This window comes from Ambystoma mexicanum, chromosome 1q (assembly GCF_040938575.1).
Source record: "Ambystoma mexicanum isolate Mex_15411 chromosome 1q, UKY_AmexF1_1, whole genome shotgun sequence".
Classification (NCBI taxonomy): domain Eukaryota; kingdom Metazoa; phylum Chordata; class Amphibia; order Caudata; family Ambystomatidae; genus Ambystoma; species Ambystoma mexicanum.
Window position 1 is genome coordinate 651,933,053 of NC_090922.1, and position 21,749 is coordinate 651,954,801.

Sequence of the window (21,749 nt, forward strand, 5' to 3'; positions counted from 1 at the left end):
GTGCCCTTTGACAGGGAAGGTGTGCTTCTTGGGGAACAGTATTTATGGTCCAATAGGGAGGAGGGTATGCCCCAATAACTAAATCAGTCCTACCCTCCGTGTTACCATGGCCCACTGTCGTACATCTTCCCAATTTGGGTTCCACCTCTTCAGAGTGGGGCTACTCTACTAACCACAACCCAGAAGCTCGAGATCCCACCTTTGCTCTGACACTTCTTGCCCCTCCTCTGTGCTCATCCTTAACACAAAACTCCTTCTTCCACTCTCTGCTCCTTTCCACACTCCATATCACCCCTTGCTTAATTCCACCATCTATGTAAACATCATCAACTTTCTCCCCACTCCTTTGTCCTCACTCTGCTGTTCAGTTCTGTCTTAACTCCCTTCCAGCTTCCTTCCTCCAATAATATTTCAACTCTCCCTCCTCCAAACTAATGTTTCCCAGGCCCATCAACAAATACCTATTTTGTCTTCTGAGTCTTCACTGCTCTCCTCAGCACAGTACTCTACAGAAATCACCACCACCAACATCCTTCCACTTACCATCCACCTCCTTAAAGATTGTATGCCCCTTTTTTTCGTGTATGTCTTCCTCCTTAACGCCCTACCCTTCCTTCCCCTGCTATTCCAATGTTCCCTAAAGTTACATCTATTCGTTTCTCCTCCTTCGACCACATGATACTCTATTACCTAATTGAGACACAATTTCTCTCCAGACCGCTGTCTCCCCGTTGTTGTTTCTCCACATCCTGTACCATCTTCTCCTACCCCACTCCACTTCTCAACCTCCTTTTTGATGTCCCTCACCTCTGTCAGGAACTCCTGCAGATCCTCCTTATACTCTCCTACTTCCCCAACAACCTTTCCCCTTTACACTTCCAAACAACTCGAGTACCCTTTTCCCGGGTCTTTCTAAATCCTCTAGCAAACCTCCCAACACTTTTTCTGATGATGCACACATTCAACCTTCAACTGTATACCGCAATCCGTCAATACCTCGCCTCCAACCCACACTAGGGATGAGATGCACTGCTCGCCTACAAGGGGTATGTGCCATGCCTACTAAACTGATCCACCCCTTCTGGCTCCTTACCACCTCTGTTCCTTCTTCTCCTTCAGTCCCCGGCTCTTATTAAAGAGTGGATGGGGTACACTTTCTCCTTTCACGTGGACATGGTGTGGGGGTTCCCCTGTGCGGTCTTCCCTGGGGTTTGGAAAGTACAGGCTGGCCCAATCTCCACCCCAGTTATCCTGGCCCTTTGACAATGAATGTGATTTCCCAGACAGGCACGGGTTATCCTTATTTTATTTTTATAATAAACTCCTAGCATAGAATATTTGGGGAAAGTGTTATTTTACTGAAGGTGCATTTTTTGGGAAATGTTGGCCCCTGGCGGCCATTTCCCAGGTGACCTTATCACTGGACACTGCCAGTGACTGTTATTTGACCCACACTGACAGTATAATTTTATATTATTCCTTTGCTTCTAGTGAGGAGTTCCCAGTTGCATTACAAATTCACTTATTTACCCTATATGCGATTTTCCAAACTAACCCCTTGTTCGAATAAGAAACGTGTGTGCCTTCATTTTATGACTCGTGGTTTGTTGATCTGACAACATTGCAACCATTTCTTTTTTATGTGGGGGCAGGATTCCTGGGGGCCATGCTATCTAGAATATTGCCAGTGTACAATCTTCAGCTATGTCATCTTTAAGCAGTACCTTTCTTCTTAGCCACCAGGTGCAGTTTGCAAAGCCTACATCTGCCTTTCCCATCTTACCTACGAAGCTTCAAGAGCACTTTTACCATTGCATTATTCTAGCCGTCATTCAGAGATGCACGTGACATTCGTTGACCTTAGAACAACTTGTAAGTGGGAACTTGCTGCTTGCAGTTTTTGTTGAATTACAGTATCCATGATTTGCATAAAAAGTACTTTGGACTCTTCTTTCAGTTTCTCAAATTGGTCTGTGTAAGGCTTCAGAACAATTTCATATTATAGTTCAACGTGTTTTGAAGGAAATGTTGGTTGCAAACTCTTGCTCGACCTGAATTTGAACAGTTTTAGTGTTTGTATTATGGGGATACCCATAAAGCCACACCACTACCATCGAACCCCCACATACACATATACATATAATTAAAAAAAACTGGCCAAATTCTGGTCGAGCGAAAGTGCTTTACCAAAATGAAGACGTTTAAATAATGGGATACCAATATTACTAGACATATTTTGGCATGTGTGAGGAAGACAGGTCTCCGGCTCCATCCCCTGACCAAGAGCTGCCTCTATAGCACAAAAAGCAGACCTACCAGTACAACACAGCTAGAGCCATAGGTTACCTGGCAGTAGCACTGAGTGGGAGCAGCAGAGCTAATATCGAAGGTCTTCTCCTGACCCAAGGGATCTGACCTCAGAGTGACAGACTCAGAGTGTAGAGCTAACCCTCTGCTCTGCAGTGAACTTTCTCTAGCTGTGTTATGCACAGCAGACAAGATGAAGATATCCACGGTGGTAAGGGCATGGGCTTGGCCAACTCTTGTATCATGGAAGTCCTAGGAGTTGAGTTGGTGCTGTGCTCTGTGATATTCAAGGATCTGACAGGAGGTTGGGCCGGATCATTAAAGGGGACCAGCAACTTGAGAGCATACCTGGCAGACAGAGAGGATGGCAGAGTCAGCAACGAGAAGCAGAGAAAGGTTGCTGGGGTAGCGCTCACAAAGATATTTCCATGAACACTTGTAGAAATCCTATTGCCATTGAAGATCGCAGTCCATGCACAATCACAAAAAGGCCACGGAAGGAGTTCAGACTTGGGGAGCAAAGTCAGTCTAGTTTATAATCAGTAGGAGCGTGTACTCCCGCCTGACAATAAGATGCACGGCAGGAATTATACCAGCTTGTAGAGCCACAGACTTACTGATTCCAGTATCGAAACAATGTGAAAGTCGCACACAATGGAACACACATCTCAGGCATTCATTAGAGTGTGCAGCATGTATAGTGGGGAGGAGGTATTATATGTAATCCAATGTAACATGTCCTCTCCACAATAGATTGAGAACAAATGGGGACAATATGGACCAGGACAGTATTAGGGGAGTCAAGGTAAGTGGTCAATAGGGTACAGTGAGCTGGGGCGGGAGGGCGAATGAAATGGGAAGTTGAGTGGCACGGTTCTGTCACCCGGATTTGGAGAGTAGGGATGGAAAGGGCGAAGGAAAGGCCAAGGTTGTCCCCCAGAGGGTACAAGGTTCGAGATGGGCAGTGGATGCAGCAGGGCAATTAATGACATTTCCATCTCTCATAGTCTGATAGTACTGGTGCAATGGTGGCTGCACAATTGATTAAATTCACAAAAATGAATGTTGGGCCACCAGAAGTGATGGGAGAATTCAAGGACTTTGCTCGGGCCATTAACTTGGGCTGCCAGGCCATTAGCCATGTTGCAGCACTTGGAACGGGGGCTTAAGGCCACTAGCACCCCAAGCTACCAAAGCAGTAATGCAGTGTTAAAAAAATAAGGATTTTCATCGTTCAAGAGGACACGCACAGCATCATGTTGACTGAAGGAAAATACTTTTCCAAGATGGTCGCCATGGAAAGGGAAGCTGGCGCCATATGGAAGACCTATTATGGTCAAACAATATTGGTAACAGCACGTTTTTAGTTGCACAAATTAAACGGCATTGTGAAATCTCACTTACGTTGATGAAGCTGGCATTGATATAATCCGAACCTGGTTCTCCATCTATCATACTGAGCTCAACCCGATTCTCATCATCTGATGAAATAAATGCAAAATGATTTTTTAAAGCTTGTCGAAAGTTTGTTTAATCTGTTAATATTTTTCTTTAAAAACAATAATAGTAATGATAATACTACACGTTGACATAGTTCTTATGAAACAGTTTTGTGCATACTTACAAGGGAGGATGTCTACATAGCGGTTCTTGACCAGATTGTATGGTTCCCGAGCCTTCCTTATTGATAATTTGCTGAACACTCGTGGTATACTCTTAAAAAACAAAAACAAAAAACAAACAGCAACTGAATAGGAGAAGTAAGAATCGATAGTTGTCAAACGTTTCTTGAACACATTCACAATAGCTGCAGAAAAAAACTAATGGACATTTAAAAGGTCCAACATTCCAATCCAAACATCAAACACGTGTCTTTCAGCCACAAAGACCATTCTGATACCCAAATTACTCTCAGTAGCAGAGTGGCAGAAGATTTAGTAGAGAAACCATTGAGCAACATGAAATAATGCTGTTTGTTTTATGCTTGCGACAGTTATGAATTTAAGCATTGTTGCAAATCAGCCTCAATTAAATTAGTATTTATGTATTTTTATTGTATTTACACAGCGCAATACACCAAAGTGTTTAGCAAATTAAAATAAAGAGAACACATCAAATGCAAATGAATGAAAGAATTGAGGAAATGAGATTCTGGGCTCTGTCTGCATTGAGAGCTGCCTTCCTGGGCACCGGAACGCTCATATGGAGGGGCGTCCCAGCTGCTGCTTTTACTGTCTGCCTTGGGCAGAGGGCGAGTTTTTAAACGGCGCCAGTGAGTGAGCCCTTTTTTTTCTTACACTCAACACATGTCAGCAGCCCAAAGGACCACGTTACAGATTCAAATACATTGTAAAAATGTTTAATTTTCTTTTCACCCTTCATACGTATGCTAGCTGCTCTGAAACCTGTGGGGATATTTTTCCATACGATCACAACAGTCCATGGGAGCGGGTTCTGAACATATCGCTTTTCTTATACGCCAAAGAACTTAGTGCTGATTTGTTCAAATCCTATTTTCAATATTGACCACACAAATGTCTGTTTTTCATATTACCACTTGATGGCCATAATCGCTTACTTACAACAGTTCATTGTTTAGTCCAGTTCGTGGCAGTTTATTTGTCTGGGCTGAAGCTGGCGTCCTTGACCCAGTAAGCTCAGAGGTGATGGACCATCTAGTCCTTGTTTTCTGTGTATTCGTCTTCCAGTATGTGGCAGAACACTCATCCAAGCCCGCATCTCTGCAGCACCTAACATCTCAGCCGAACATTTCATAATCTGCAAGTAGCAGGCCAATCCTGCTGCAGTCTCTAACTCTCCTGTTCCCTCCAAGACCCTCTGCACGGCCTTGGCCTCTCATTTCACTACTAAAACTCAGGATGTCCTATCTGCCCTCTCTTCCTCTACCGCCTCTTCCTCTTCCTCCTCCTCCTCCTCTACCACTCCTGGCCCCTCAGAGCCATCTCTCCTCCTCCTTTCTCCTCCTTTCCCCTGTTCACCCTTAAAATGTTTGTAAACAAGTCCGATCTATGAAAGTCTTGTCAAAGTAGGTTCTCCCCTGCTCATCCAGAACCATCAAGTACCACATCAACACCCTTGCCAATTTCTGCAATCACTCTTTTGCTGCTGGAACTGTCCTCTCCCCACGCAAGCACTCTTTTGTGCATCCACTTCTAAAGAAGCCCTCGGCCAATCCATCCTTTCCGGCTAACTGTCGGCCGATCTCCATCAGGCCAAACTCTTGGAAAAGCTGGTAATCTCCCAGCACAATCTACATACTGAATCAGTTGGTTGCCTCCATGACCACCAGTCTTGCTTCAGAGAAGCCAGAAGCACGGAGACCGCTCTCCTCAACACCTGTGAAGACTTGCTTTCCAATTTTGACTCTAATCTCCCTTCTGTCGTCATTCTCATTGATCTATCCTCTGCTTTTGACATGGTCAACCATGCCATCCTGCTCAATCGCCGCAGCGACAACCTTGGTATTATTGATCAGGCCCTGGACTGGATGAACCTCCTTTCTCAACGACCGACCCTCTCAGGTCCAACGGGGGTCTTTCCTCTCTTTTATCTCTCTCTCTGCTTGTGGTGTTCCCGAGGGGTCTAGCCTTTCTCCCTGCCTCTTCAACCACTACATGTCACCCTTTGCACACTGCATCGCTACTTTCTGCTCCAATTTTCAATGTTATGCGGATGACACTCAGCTCTCTTTCAGACTCCCCTCAGCCACCTCTGCTTCTTCTCTCATACAAGAATGTCTGGCCGCAATTCAGGAATGCTGTGCCACCAATGATATCTGCCTTAATGCCAGTAAAAGTGAGATCCTCCTCATTGGAACACCCACTCCATCCTTTCCTCTTTCTCCCTCTGGATGCCCACTCTGGGCCCTCTTCTTGCGAGGCTAAGAACCTTGGTGTCGTCTTCAACTCCACCCTCTCCTTCTTTCATCACATCTCTGACATCTCTAAGAAGTCAAACCATCAGCTGCACCTCCTCAGAGGTATTCTTCCTTTTCTCACTTTCCCCCAGAAGCTTATTGTCTCCAGAGATCTGGTCCTCTCTAGGCAGGACTATTGCAACAGCATCTTTCTAAATCTTCCAGCCTCTTCTCTTAGACCTTTACAATTTATCCAGAACAGGACTGCAAGGCTTGTCCTTTGCCTCAAGCACAGGAATTGTATCTCTCCAGCTCTGAAATCTCTACACTGGCTCCCAGTGGCTGCAAGGATCAAGTGGCTGCAAGGATCAAGATCAAGACCCTGTGCATCATCTAAAAGCCTTTCTGGGGCCTGGGACCGCTCTACCTCCAACTTTCTCTTCTAAAACATCTTCCTTCTCAAGCTCTCCACTCATCCACCTCCAACTCCCGGAGAGTCAGACACTTCTCCAAGCACTGAGTTGGGGGGAGATATATCTCATTGCTGGGGAATCCCTCTGCAACAGCCTCCCTGCCTCTCTCAAACATGAGCAGAACCACCTCTGATTCTGGAAGCAACTCAAGACCTTCCTTTTCGATTCCGCTTCCTCTCTTCCTATCCCCTGCTGATGCACCTGATTGCTCCACACACTGGTGACCTGGTCACCCTCTCGGGTCCAGGCTCCTGCATGTCCAGTTGCCCTTGGACTGTCTCTGGGCTCCCCAGCACTTAAGGGTCTGTATCTGCAACCCTGCAGTCCCCCACTCTGCACATATGATCCACCCGCTGGCTGCACTTGTGAGTTAACTGCACTTCCTCCTTCCACTCCCCCTCTGGCATTTCAAGCCTTTCCTTTTCTCTGCACTTGCACTATCTGAATGACACAAGGCCTAGTAAGATCGTTATTTTGTCCTCCCTTTGTTTCCCTCTCCTCGTCTTGTCGCGCTTAGAAGCACTTGTGTACAGGCGTGTTATAAATGGCACATCTTATCATAACAAAAGTAACAGGCAAGTAGGTTTTGAGATCAGAGCAGAACTGGGAAAGGGAGGATAGAGAGCGAGAGGGAAGATGGAGTGCTAACCAATGCATTGGAGCCAGAAGGAAACATTATTGAAAACTTGATTTGGCACGGAGAGGGGCTGAGAGTAGAAAACAGGATTGAGAGTGGCGGGGTTGTTCAGGGGAATAGAAATAAATCAATGAGGAGAGATAGGGTGGGCCAGGGCATAGAAACATTTGAAGATGAGGCAAAAGAATTTAAAGAGCTAGTGAGATTCAAACGAAAGCCACTGGTGTGATACAAGTGCGGGGGAGATACTCTCGAGAACATAGAGAGCAAAGAAGATGTATGGATGAATTATAGAGCGGAAAGGGGTCAAGTGGGTAGCAGGGAGGCCAAATAGAAAAGAAGAACAGTAGAGCGTGAGAAAATAACAGTGGAAACAAGAGTTTTCTTGAAAGGAAAGGAAGCACTGTGCTTTCTTAATATTAAAAAGCTGGAAAGGGCAAGAGCAAGAATTAGCAGAGACATGATAGGAAAACATAAGAGACGACTCAAGAATAACACCAAGGTTTTGAGCAGATGATGAAATACTAAGAGGAGCCAGAGGAAATGAAATAGAGGGAGGAGGCAAAGGAGTCAGTATAGTAGTGGCAGGAAAGAAAAGGAACTCAGTCTTAGACGGGTTTAGATAGAGGTAACTCGATGGATGGCGAGGAGACAATAAGATCAAAATGGATAGAACAGGAAAAGGAGGAAAGGGAAAGAAAGGGCTGTATGTCATCGGCATACAAGTGGTGAGAAAGACCTGAAGAATAGATAATGGAAACAAGAGGGATGTGCAATGAGAACATAGGAGTGGTCCAAAATCTGATCCTTGGGCGGCACCATCGTAAAGTGGAGAAACAGATGATGTTAGATCAGCCCTAGAAACAGAATATATTTGCGATTGATAAAATAAGAGCAGAACCAGTTTAAGGCAGAATCCCTGAAACCAAGACAAGAAAGGGAACGATGAAAGGAGAGAGTGATCAACCGTGTTAAAATCTGCTGACAAGTGGAGGAGAACCAGAAGAGAAGATTGCTTTGAATAATGGGCAGAAAGGAGAGGATCAATGGCAGAAAAGAGCAGTTTCCATGGCATGAGAAGGGCAGAAGCCAGATGGCAGAAGCCAGATTGATATAACAGGAGAAGAGATGCAGTGTTAAAATGAGTGGAGACATCAGAATAAACAATGCACTCTAAAGGTTTGGAAAGGGATAAAAGAAGTGAGATAGGAGGATAGTTAGAGGGAAGAGAGTGATCAAGAGAGGGTTTCTTGAGCATAGGAAGATTAGTAGCATGTTTGAATAAGCAAGGATAAATGGAAGATTGAAGGGACAGATTTAAAAGAGAGGCAAGGTAAGGAAGAAGGGAAGGATAGACTGGATTAGGAGAAGAAGGAAGATGGCAGCAGTAGGTAGAAGAAATATGTGGTACAGAACGGGGAAGAAAGGAAGACATGATGGAGTCAGAGGGGGTGGGCAGAGGGGTCGGTCTTTTAAAGATAGACAGACGAGCAGAGGAAGAAAAATAAGAGGCAAAATCAGAGGCAGAAAGTAAAGAAAGTAACAAAGGATCACAGGGAGAAGTAGAAATAATATGTCTCAGAGTTTGAAAAAAGAAGAAGAGGGTGGGAGGAAAAAGTAGTGTTGTTTTGCAAGAAGTAGAGCAGAATGAAAACCCCTCTGAAGAGAGAACAGGTTACTAAGAACAAACAAAGATTGATATTTCCTCCATCGATGCTTGACACAACATAAACTACACCATGAGGAACAAAGGTCTAGGCTAAAACAAGTTTGAGGTGACTTGCGAGATGGGAAGAAGGAAGATGCAGGATATAGACAATCAAGAGTGTGGGAGATTGCTCAAGAGAAAAGAGAAGCAGAGAGTCAGCAGAGTGAGGATAAAGGTATTGAGTGGAGAAAGGGAAGAATTCAGAGAGTAGAAATAAACAGAGCTGTCAAAGCAGTGAAGATCCCGATAGGAAAAGGCAGAGGAAGAAAGAGAAAGTGAGGATGTAGGGGAGGGAATGAGTGAGAAGGAAAGGAGAGAATGACCAGATGAGTACATGGGAAGAGCTGATACTAAGGTGAGAGATTGTGGAGAAGAGAAAAACAGATTCAGCGAAGAACCAGTGATATCAGAAGGAGGGGTAGGAAGAGATTAGAAATAAGAGGGGCTGAAGAGTGAATAGAGGACAAATGAAGGTTGAATTCACCCAGGTTAATCAGAGGGACAGCTAATGGGAGGAGAGAAGATAGAATAAGGTGATTAAATATAACCTTAAAAACACTATTACATACAAATACAACACAATGCCATAAAAACAGTACAACCAATACATCAGATTTACTTTTAAGACATCGTCTCAATATAAAAATAATTTCATCTTAGATCATAAAAGAATGAACTTTAGCACATTTCCATGATATATAAAAACAATTTAATCTTGGATCATACCGGACACATTTCTCTTGAGATAATTGCTTTAAAATTATTTGCCAAACATAAAACATAGTAACATTCATAACCAAATTATTGCCCAGAGTATAAATGAGACCAAAACTGGTCACTGTATATAAAATGTATATCATATACCAATGTTTCATTACCTTTCACATAGTGTTAGCAGGGTGGGGCTGTCTGTTAACAGATGTCTAGGTGGTTCGAGAGCTCCCTTGCACAATCTGCAAATCCACTCTGCTCTGGGTATGTCGTACCAGGCCCCAACATGAGATAAGGTAGGCAGTTGATTGAACCTTAAAAACATTATGAAATGCCTTACCTTACATCTGTAGTGTTTTTTATTTAGGTATAGGTGGCATTTACAGGGAAGGATTGCATAGTATACGCAGGATAACTTGATTTCTTCACTAACCTAGCCGTGAATTCATTCCTATCCCAAATTGTTACCTTCATCCTAATCTCTTTACATTTTACAGCTAGGTTCTCAGAAGTGGAGCAGGAACACCCTATCTCCATAAGGAAAGACTCAATCTCATTACTCCGAGGTTTTAGAGCGTGTTGGAAACCATCATTGCCTTTTTGACCCAAAAAATAGGAAAACATTGATCCAACATTCTTCTGCAGCATCACATCTTAACATAAAAATTACATGTTGCAATCATTTTCCGTGTTGCGAGTAATGTAATACCCAATTCGCAACAAACGGGAACTGAATGCGAGAGGCCCAGTCTTTAACCAACTTGTCTCACTGGTCATGTAAACTTCCAGCCCATATAGGATGAAAGGAAAGATGGATGCCTTATACAGTTGCAACATACCATCAATTGAATGACCTCCTGCACTGGATATATATGCTTTAATTGCCTTAAGTTTTGTTTATAATATACTGAGAAAAGGCTTCCTTATTCAGATCATTTGTGATAGACAGGCCCAGATACAGGTAGCCAGAGACTTCCTCTACCACCGTGTTCTGTATGGACCATCAATACTTACTTTTTTACATTTCTTCTGTTAGCTTTCAATGTCATTATGTTAGTTTTAGAGAGATTTATGCCAAGATTATGATTGGTTGGAAAGATTTCTAATGCCCCTAAGCTACGCTGAAGAGCCAATGCTGTTTGAACGAGTATGACAATGTCATCAGTGTATGAAAGCCACGCTATTTGATGTCGAGATAAACGTAGCAGAGCATTATTACATGTTTTAAAGACTGAATAATTCGGCTGTATACATATTGAAAGGTATGGGGGCCAAGGAACATCCCTGCTTCAAGCCATGGTTGTTAATAAATTCTTCACCAAGTAAACCTTCCTGATTTAATCGGGTCTGGATATTGTTGTTGGTTTAAAATGCATTTACAAAGTACAAAATATGTGGATGCAATTGCCCAACTCTTATCTTTTCCCATAACAAATTCTGATTTACTGTGTCAAAGGCCTTTGAAAAGTCCACAAAACATATATAAAAGGCCCTTGACTTAGATTTCAGTGTTTCTCGGATAAAATACACCAGCATCCAAAGATTAGGTAATGTACTACACCCTTTCCTAAATCCAGTCTGTTGGTTACTAAGAAAATAACTTTTTTGCGCTAGAATCATTCATCGCTAAAGTGCGATAGTTTGCAGGTGAGGAGCAAGCACCCTTCTTATAGATGGGTACGAGCATGGACTTTTCCCAAGAACTTGGTAGACAGCCAGTTATAACAATCTTTTGGAAGATAATATACAATGTACGCGGCCACATCTTTGGGTTAGCTTTAAACAACGCATTGGGAGGTTGCTTATGTCCAGGGATTCTGGAAGATTTTAAACCCGTAATTATGGCCTCTACATCCTCTTCTTTAAATTTTTAAAATGACATATCGAAGAAGTCCTGGTAGTCTCCCTTCATTTCCAGAAGGACCCGGGGGGGTGACAGATTTACAGAAAGGCAATAAAATGAGGCTGGTAAAGCAGGAGAACTGATATTCAAAGGATGATAAAAGGGGAAGATTAGGAGGGGAAGGAGCCATCAAATGGGAAGAGTGATAAAGAATACCAACACTGCCCCCAAGACCAGAGAGACATGGGTATGAGAGGAAGAGGTAGTGCTAGAGTTAAGCATCAGGGTTAAGGTAAGTTAAGGTGAAGGAAAATGTCAAGGACAGATTGGGGGCTTTTTTTTACAAATGAAACACACATTTCAGAGATCTACGTTAGGAGAAGATGGACCGGTGCATTGAGAGGGAAATATTAGGTTGTTAATGTTACAAGCTGAGGTATTAAGGGGTGGGGCATCAGCAGTATAGAAACAGGGAATGGAGATAGACAATGCAAGGGGAAGAGAGAGAAAAGAATTAAAAATAAATAGAAACAGAAGGAAACAGTATATGGCAGAGGAGTGCAAAAGATAGCACTGCAACGTTTTTAAGGAAACAAAGACCCAGAAAATAAATGGATTTAGGTTCGGGAAGAGGCAGAAGCCTGGAAACAAGATTGCAGCCCAAGTGGCAAGATGGAAGGTGCAAAGTAAGGCAGTAGGGGCAGCATCAAGAGGGGTAAGTTACAGAAATGATTCAGAAAATTGGCAGAATGATAGGGAAGTGCTGATGCCATCTGCTGAAGGGACTACCAGGGCAGTGGGTGGGGAGGGGCTTGGTCCTATCCAGATGAATATCTGGAAGGTTTGTGATGAATCCTAGGGAGTCCTCACAAAGACCCTACCTAAGGTGTCCTCCCAGGTGTCCAGGAAAAGGCAGCCGCTACTTATCCCGACCCTGGGCGGGCGTGGAATTAGTCAGGAGGATCACCAGGGAGGAGAAGGTCCCCAATGGAAAGGGAGGACTCCTTTGGGAGGGACACAGTATTTGCCTTCCTCAGAGGAGGAAGAGTCAGTGATGCCGGAATATGTAATGGCGTACTGTCGGAGGGAGCTGCTCTTTCCCAAAACTAATTATCCAGATGGTGGTAAAAACTGTTCTAAGCAATCATGTATTGGGAGTAAGAATCTTGTCCCAAAGTTAAACACAGTTGTAGAGGTGAAAACTCCCATATTTCTCAGGGGAACTTAAAGATGAATCACTAACTATTCTCATCTCAACTTCTGAAGACCCTAATTTCCCTAGAAAGCAAAACCATTCAGTACATCCTTATGACACTCCTTTCAAAAAGATCATAACGGATAGAAACAAATGTGGTAATAATTATCCCATTAAAAGGAGCAAGTTGAACATTGGGGACTTCAGTTCCCACAATGCCAAAAGTACTGGGATGAAGAAGAGGGATGCAGAGGCCCTGGACTGTAGGTTGCAGGTTAATGATGCACACCTGAGGGAGACCGAGATGCATAAAAGTCCCCTCGTGTGCAGGCCATGGAGAGTAGTAGAAGGAGGTGGAGGGATTGCAGTGACTCCAACTCGCAGTTGAAGGAGAGTTGAGACTCCGGGATGCTGTAGTTTGCAGTACAGATGCCGGTTATGAGAGGGTCTCTTCCTTCATGGACCTAGTTTGCAGAGGTCGCGCAGTGGGAAGCATCATTTGTAAAAGCCTTCCCCCTGAAGATCGTGGTTGCTGAGGTTGCATGGTGGGAAGCGTGAAGTTGAGAAGCTTTCCCCACAGTAAGGCAGGCTCTGGTGGTAGGCAAGCACCAGAGAGCCTTTGGCGCAAGGAATGCTCATTTTCTGACCAACACAGGCTGGGGAAAACCGAGTGAAGCAGTTTTCTGTGTAGAAGAAGTAGACCTACCCAAAAGGCAGCCAAGCGAGCGGACGTGCAAGCGAAACCCAGTGAGTTCGCTAGTGTACAGTGACCCCGGAGCACTCCGTAACCGCCTGCTGTCTAAGTCAGGGTGTTTTAAATATCGAACTAATGGAACAAGTTCAAAGTCGTAGAAGCAGAACGATAATTATTTTGAATACCAAGCTGATACGAAGTAGAGCAAGTGGCATCATAAGAACTTGGCAAGCAGGCTTACAAAGGGTTATGGTGTTTTTTTGAAGGTCAGAATAACTGCCAACACCACAAGGGGGCAATATTACTGAAAACCAATATAAACAACTGTTGCCAAAGCGAAAAGAGTGCAATAACAAATCCAGTTAAAAAGAATCAACATTGCCAAAGCCAAGGGAGGGCAATTAAGAATCAAGTTGTTTAAAGACCATATTGTAGGAGGGAGGAAAAAGCAATAGGGGGAACTGACCTAAATATGCATTGCCTGAGCCAAAGAAGATCCAGAGCGAGAGAAACCCATTGTCTGCACATGGTTAATGCAAGAGTGGGAAAACAAGAGTTCCGGAGGAGATGAGCATAACCTGCATTACATGTGGCAATAAAAAGTGTGGAACAAACAGTACCAATGTATCTCATGTTTTCCCAGAAGTAGCACTCAAATATGATGTGGAAAGTCAAAAGACTAGTTGTGTTAAGTAGAACTGTGCCACAGAAATACTTGTAGTAGTTTAATTGGTCCTGGCAGGCGAGTACACCAGGGCAAGGGAGCTTGTAGTATAAGCCTGGCAGGTGAGTGTACCAGTAAAAAGTCATTGACATACTGTGGTGTGGTTAAAAATGTTCAAGAAGAAGAGGCAAGACCTCAAAAGCTCATGGTGAAATATTGTTGAACCATCCTGACAAATCAATGTTGCTGATGCAATTATTTTGTGAACTGTTGCAGAATTATACTGACGGAACTAGTTTTAATGATACTAATGAACAGTTTTCTAAGAAGAACTTGTGTGGAACTCTCTGCCACAAGTGGAGAGATAAAATACTTACTGAACATTTTGAACTGTTGCTCAAGCCCAAGTGAGAGACTTACTGGAGTAGAAGGAACTTTGTTAGAACGTTGTTGCAAGACAGGATTTCCTTATTCCTTTGAACTGTTGATTGAAAACCTGATTGAATCTGGGGAAGGAGAACTCACCCAGGAACAGTTACCAGGGCTTGAACATAACGGTTATATTTGTTATATCTGAAATGCTGTGTACTACTTTGTTGTTTTGTTGTATGTACAAGTATGAGGGACAGAATCCTTTTGTTAGAGTGTTTCCTTTAGTTTTTTATTTTTAAGGTAGGGAAAATCTTTGTTAGGGTAGGGATAGTGAGGCGGTTAGCAAACCTTTTTGAGTTTAATAAAATGGCATCTTTTTTGAAAAACCTTCATAAAGTTGTCAGCCTCACATTTCTGACCCCCGACAGGTTGCACAAGTCAACTGGAGGGAAGATCAGTTCATTAAAAACTGTATCAATCACTACCCCAAAAATGTCTGTTTGTGAGTGAAAAGAAATGCATTATGTTTGTAAAAAAACATTTTCAGAATCTGTTATAGTTGCTGATTCAACATATACACTGAAAGGGGGGCACTTCCGGCTCCACTGCTTTTGAACATTTTGGGGGGGTAAACCATTGTTAACTGGGTTATACAATATTTGAACTTTAGCCCACATGCTGGGCACACAATATATGTGAGCAATATGGACATGTGGGGGGCCGTTTTTGCTGTTGCTGTTAAGAGAGGAGAATTTGAGTTTTTGATTTCTATCATGCTTGTTTCCTTGGTATATGGGCAAGCCAGACAGAGAAGACTGTATCTGGGTGCAGATGTTTATTGAAGAAAAAACAGGTAGCCTCATTGTAGAATGTCATAAAAAGGAGGTATGTTTTGAGCTTCTTCCGAAATATAGGAATCAAGCTTCCGAAGGTCAAAAGGGAGTGTGTTCCATGCACGTAGACTGAGTACAGAAAAACACCTATCACCTCTATGTAAAAAGTGAGATGTAGCATATTTTGAGCGGACAAGCACAGAGGATGTGCTGGATGATAGGCAGTGATCTTAGAAACAAGGTAGGTATATGCTAAGCCACTGTTCAGTGGGCCCAGAGGTTCCCAGTAAAAGGCTCAACTTTATTATCATCCAAATAAAGCATGGACAGCATACCAGCATCAACGTGTTGAGTCTCTTCCCGAATTCATACAAAACAACATCTTAAGTACTTTTGATGCATCATCTCTTGTATCATACATCATCACAATTTTAGAAAACCTACACGGATTGGTTAAGGGATGAGGCTACATATGGATCATATAAGGGTTAGACAGTTAATAGGGTAAATTGTCTGTAATGGCTCATACTGAGACCATCCCAATATTGATCAAAGTACAAATACAGAACTTCGAAGAAAACTGATTTTGCTGGCATAATACATGATGGGCGGCATGACACTAAGGGTTTCGATGGGTTGGTTTCTTGCTAACCAACCGTAGACATTTTGACAGGTTGTCAAGATATGCCCTAGACAGGTAGTAAGTAGGAGGTGAGAGGCCCATGAACGGTCTTCTATATATTATTGGCAATCTCTATGTTCTTGACCTTGGGTCTATGTGTGCTTTTAGGGAGTACACAGGTTTCCTATTTTCTGCTGGAACCAAATGAATAGCCAGTGTCTTCAAATTATGAGTCACGTGCTAGAGGACCATGTATGAAGTGGAATGAACTCCTATTTATTGGGGTTTTAGATATTATGAATATGTGTGAAGTGCATTCTGCTGCCTCTGTCGATTCCCTTGAGTTATTCTCCATGGTGTCCTTTTGGCTCACTGTGCCCTGGCCTTCTGCTAACAAGAGTCATTGGTGCTCTTGTACACGTGAATTAGTTGGGGAGTATCCCGTCTATGTCCTGGGAATCACTATCTCCTTCCTTCGAACCGCTGTTTCCATCCACCCTCTCTCTTTCTGGCCTTCGCACTAACTGCTAACTAGTGCCTGCACTCTGCAGAGCTCTGTATTTCTAAAGATTCAGCCTTTTGAGTTTTTTGAAGGCCTTGAGACGTTTTTCTATTTAAAGGCAGGCTGTGGCATCCATTTCAAAGAAGATGGCTACATCATGAAATAAGACACAGACAACAGATTGAAAGTTCAAACAGAATCTCTTTATTAACACGCATTTCAGGATGGATGAAGACCTAACTGGCCCTTAAATAAGGTGGAGTTTCCCTACCTGAATGAAATAAGGAAAGTCAGAGACATAAAGTTCAACTTAAAAGTCTGCCTGTATCCAAAACCTATCCTTGCCCTGACAACTATAGCTAAACAATGTGTAGGGATGTTAGCAATGAAAGAAATGAAGATCAAAATAAAGTTCTGAGCTTCTTTCAGCTTCTAGCTTGTTTTTCAGCTCTCCTTCCCCAAGTTTTAAAAAGTTCCTCAACAGTCTCGTGCCTACTTTTCCCAAATCAGTTCCACAAATCTTCGGGAGTTCCCTTTCCCAAGTTCAAGACAACACAGTTCCGGAAAAAAAGATCTTGAGGTTTACATCCTCAAGACAGCACTAAAGTTCCTTTAGTCTCAGGTTTCCCTTCCACAAGACTTCAACTTACCAATTTTTACATAGCCTCAGTCTTTCAAAGTTCAAAACAACTCCCGTTCAACTTGACACTCTCTCTGGATTGGAAAAACAGTTCAATCAGATTACTCCTTCTTGGTTTTACTTCACCAATGTCTTTGGCTTTGACAATTGAGGGCCCCTCTCTTCTAAGCAAAGTTGTCAGACCACACAGTCCACCCATCACATGTTGCACAAACCAGGAACCCGAGGCTCTTTAATAACCCACACAGGTTCTTCTGTATATGACCCTGTGTGTATATTCTCACTCACGTGGCTTCTCCTTGTCAGCTTCTTGGCTTTATGTGAAGGTTTCACCCTCAGGTGGCTGCTCCTTGTCAGCCTCTTGGCTTTGCCACATTATGCCACAAATCCTTTTCCAGTCTTTGGCCTTGCCACACTGTGCTCATATATAAAATTCACTTTGCAGTGGTTTTATTTTCTTCCCCACCTTTCTGTCATGCTCTTTCGCAATTTTCCACACTTGCGCTCTTATCTCATATGTTGCAATTTCACATTCATCTGTCATCAGGCCGTAGCTTTGCCCATAAAGTATATATTCAGTTCGGTATTCAATATTAGTCATTGTTTCACTTACGCCGCTTTCACTTTTCTCCCAACCAGTGGCTTCGGGTTTATTTCACTATATGTATACTTTTCTGTGCATTTGCCATTCATCTCACTTCCACACAGCCCCCAAGAGTGGCCTGGTTCCAAGTGACTTTCCCCTTCACTCATCGGTCCCAGGTGTTCTTATTGGACAGTTGTGCTGGTTCATTTCAGCTCCGCCTGCTGGCTTGTCATCCACCGCAAGCCCCGCTCACACTTTGGGTGCTCCTCTGTTCCAGCCGGCAGCTCTGTTTCTCTTCCACGTAGGCTTGTGGCTACTTTGTTTCCTTTTATTTGCCTGCAGCTCCCGCTGCGTATTTCTGACCTTGGAGGCTCCCACACCTGCGGTTTTCGCACTGCCTGCCTGCTCCTGGGTTTCACAGTTCCCTGGGGTCATTTGCTGGTCTCCTGGCTCTACTGCAGGACCCACCACGGCTGCCTCCTCACAAACAGGATCCCCTGCTGGTCTTGGTCTCCATCCTGGTCCCTTTGCTGCTGGTCTCCTCCCTTCTTATACACCTGCAACCACTTGACAGGTTACAGGTGTGCGTTCCCAATTGAAATTGTCTGACTGAAATTAGAGGAGAATGTGGGACATACCTGACCTTTACAATACTTTACAGGCCTTTTCCTCGTCTACTACTACTAGAGTGGTGAAATGACTTACTAGTGTTCATTACTTCTAGTCGCCTCTTCCTCGTCCCAGTACTGCAGTGGATTGAATAAGTGAAAATGAAGGCAGAGGTTTTGTAATATCCCATAAAGACCACATAAGGTTTAGGTTGGTTCCCATAAGGTAAAAGGGAATAACCTGTTGCACCCTTAAACCTTCTCTTCTTCACCCTGTTCCTGGTGCTTCTACACTGATAATAACTCCCGGTGCTTTCTTGGTCAGTGGGACAGGGGTAGCATTATTTGATAACTGCGTCTGGGATTGAAGGTTCCTCCTGAAATGGAAATGAGGGATACAATATCTTAGCCAAGGATATCTCATTCCCAATCTCCAAGGATCCTCCGCCTAGGTGATCCTCCTTCACTTCTCCACCCCCAGGGTCAGGATCCAAAAGCCATGGCCTTTCCCTGACCTCCTGAGAAGAGGACCCAAGGGGAGTAGATGCGAGGAGGCCCTCAGGTTTCTCACACTGCCCTATTACACTCTTATTTCTATATTGAAGAGCAATATTTGCATGTAATTTGTGTTGCATTCAGTTTATACATTGGTTATGTTAGTGTTCTTCATATCTTGTGGATGCTATGCTAATGTTCTTCATGTAGAAATTACCTATGTGTTTATAAATTGGTCATTAATTGTGTATGTGTTCATGTGAGGTGGATATCTACTTTGTGTCTAGTGCATGCACCTATTGATGTTACAACATCAGTTTGACTGCTTTTGCCATTTTTAGCTTAAATTATTTCTATGTCTTGTACCTGCCTGGGATAAGGGTGGTATGTTTGTCTGATTGAGTAATGTTTCTCACCTGTGCATTATTGGATTGAGTGCAGGACAGAAGCTATTGATGATGTGTTCATTTGCCTCTCAACACCAGGGAGGCACTTAGACAAAACAAGACAATGGATCTTGAAGAGGAGCCTCTGTTTCCTCAGGTTTCCCCCCAGAAAGTTGTTCCTGCAGGGGTCCCTTCTGTCCAGCCTTGAATACATTTAGGCAGGCATTGTGGCATCTAGTAGGGAAAGACCATTCCTCTTTGATATACAAAATCCCTCTAAAGGCAAGAGGGTAACTCAAGAGAAGAACAGGTTACCATCCGAAACATCAATTCAAGCTCAAGGTGAGCCAATATCTGGCTTCCCCAAGGAAGGAAATATCATTGATACTAGAATCTGTAATGGTTTGCTCTCAGAGAGAGCTGTATTTTCCCAAGCTAGCTATCTGAATGTGGGTGAAAAAAATCATAGCCCGTTGTGTATTTGCAGTAAGACAACTCCCTTTAAAGTGACTGCCATCAATAGGGATGAAAGCACCTACGACTCCCAGAAGAATAATGGAGATGAACCTGTAAATATTACCAATTTAGACCATGAAAACCCTCATTACCCTCTGAAGCCAAATACTTCATTTAATCCTTATAATACTCCTTTAAGGAATAGAAGTGAGAAGAGAAAGGAACTTGGTATTGTTATTTCCACTCGATAAGCTGACTTTGACATTGTGGATGCCAAGAAGAGTAGTAGCAGGAGTTGGAACTGTTGTGACAGCAGTAGCAGACGTTGGAGGAGAGCAGACACGCAGGGACCACCGTTGTGTACTGAACGGATGCCGGTCCTGGTAGAGTCTTTGCTGTTCAGAATCTTAATTGCAGAGGTTGCACAGTGTGAAGCGTTGTGAGATACGGCTCTACCCCTGAGGACCACAGCAACAGAGGTCGCACTGTGAAAAGCATGCAATTTGAAGCTTTTTCAATTTGTCAGACAGGCTTCAGTGGTTGGCAAACACCGGGGAGCAAAGAGATTTCCTTCATTGACTAGCGTGGGCAGCGGGACGCAGAGAAAGAGAGGTTGCCGGTCTGCTCAGCAAAGCAGATTCAAAGGGATTGGAGACAGCGAGGCAAGTGGATGCGCACGTCAGACCTGGTGAGTTCACGTGTAGATTGCAACACCAGAGCGCTCTGTTACCACCCACTGGCCAAGTTCAGCCCACTTAAGCACAAACAGCGGTAAACAGTGTAAAGTCGGAAAAGAAACATTGTTTTAAATACAGAACTGACATAAAGCAGATTGATTACCCTATTGCAAACCAAATTCACTTAAAACGAAGCAGGTGGCAGAACAAGAGTTTAACCCTCAGACCAAAAAGGTGTGAATGTATGTATGTGGAGCAGAGACCAGCAGCATTGAGAAATCAATAGAAAACACTATTGGAAAAGCCAAATGAGAATCATACCAAGGCAAGATATAAAGCAACAACATTGCCAAAGCCAAGAGAGGGCAATTAAGAAATCAAGTGTTTGTAAACTATAATGACCATGTGTAAAGGAGGTCACATGAGGAACTGGCTTAAACCCATACTGCCAAAGTCAAAGAGTGAGAAATAATTATTGTCAGCACTTGGTTTATGCAGAAGTGGGAAAACAAGAGTGGCAGGAGGGCTGCCCTTCTGATAAAAGGCATTCAGGAGATGTTCTTGTGAACTGTTGTGGAATCATCCTGACAAATTAATATTGCTGAAGCAAGTTTTGCGTTTACTGTTGCAAAATCATCTAAATATTGTTATAAGATGTGGCTAATGAACTGTTGCAGAATGATCTTCACAAAGACATTTCTGTTGATCCTAATAAACTGTGGAAGTATACTTGGTTCATAAGCAAAAGTTCTTTTGAGCTTTTTGTCACAAGTGGAAGGAGAACAAACCTTGTTGAACAATTTTGAACAGTTGCTGGATTTCTAGTTGGAGCTCTTGTTGTCAAGTTAGAACATTTGTTGTCAGGTGGAACCGAAAGTAATGAATTGGAACTTTGTTACAAAACAGGATTGCCTTAGCCTTTTGGAACTGATGAATAGAATCCTGCTGGATCTGGCGAAGGGGAATTCACCCAGATTATAAGGAGAGACTGTTATCAGGTTGGGAATATTACTGTTAAATTTGTTATATGTGAACTGTCATACACTACCTTGTTGAGTTATTGTATATATAAGTGTGAGGGGACAGAATCCTTTTGTTAAAGTGTTTCCTTTAGTTTATTTTAGGCAGGGAAATGTCATGGTAGGGATAGTGAGGCGTATATCCAGCCTTTTGAGTTAATATAACAGCATAGTTTGAAAAATCTTCACAAAGTTGTACACCCTAACATTTCTGAACCCTCACAGCCGGCAGTAAATACACTATACGGTCTCACTGATCTGATCTGCAGATTGCAGTTTAAATTAGACTTCCAAATGAAGCCAAGATTTTTGACTTTATGCGTGAAAGAAATAGGAAGATCAAAAGGAAAAGGCAAGAGGTGTTTTGTTGTGAGTCAGCCAAAAGATGTTTGCGGCCGAATAAAATAACCTCTGTTTTGGTGGGGTTAAATTGCAACCTATTTG

General features: G+C 43.2%; 1 protein-coding gene across 7 annotated transcripts in view; it reads right to left on the reverse strand.

The window, feature by feature from the left end:
• The window catches only part of PTPRC (protein tyrosine phosphatase receptor type C), an 846,024-nt gene that overhangs the window by 151,560 nt on the left and 672,715 nt on the right, over positions 1-21,749 (reverse strand). For all 7 annotated transcript variants that reach the window (XM_069641238.1, XM_069641237.1, XM_069641234.1 and 4 more), the window contains 2 exons: positions 3,932-4,022; positions 3,712-3,788 (listed from right to left, as the gene is read on the reverse strand). In XM_069641238.1, the coding sequence (XP_069497339.1) occupies positions 3,712-3,788; positions 3,932-4,022 (168 nt within the window). The remainder of the gene's footprint in view (positions 1-3,711; positions 3,789-3,931; positions 4,023-21,749) is intronic.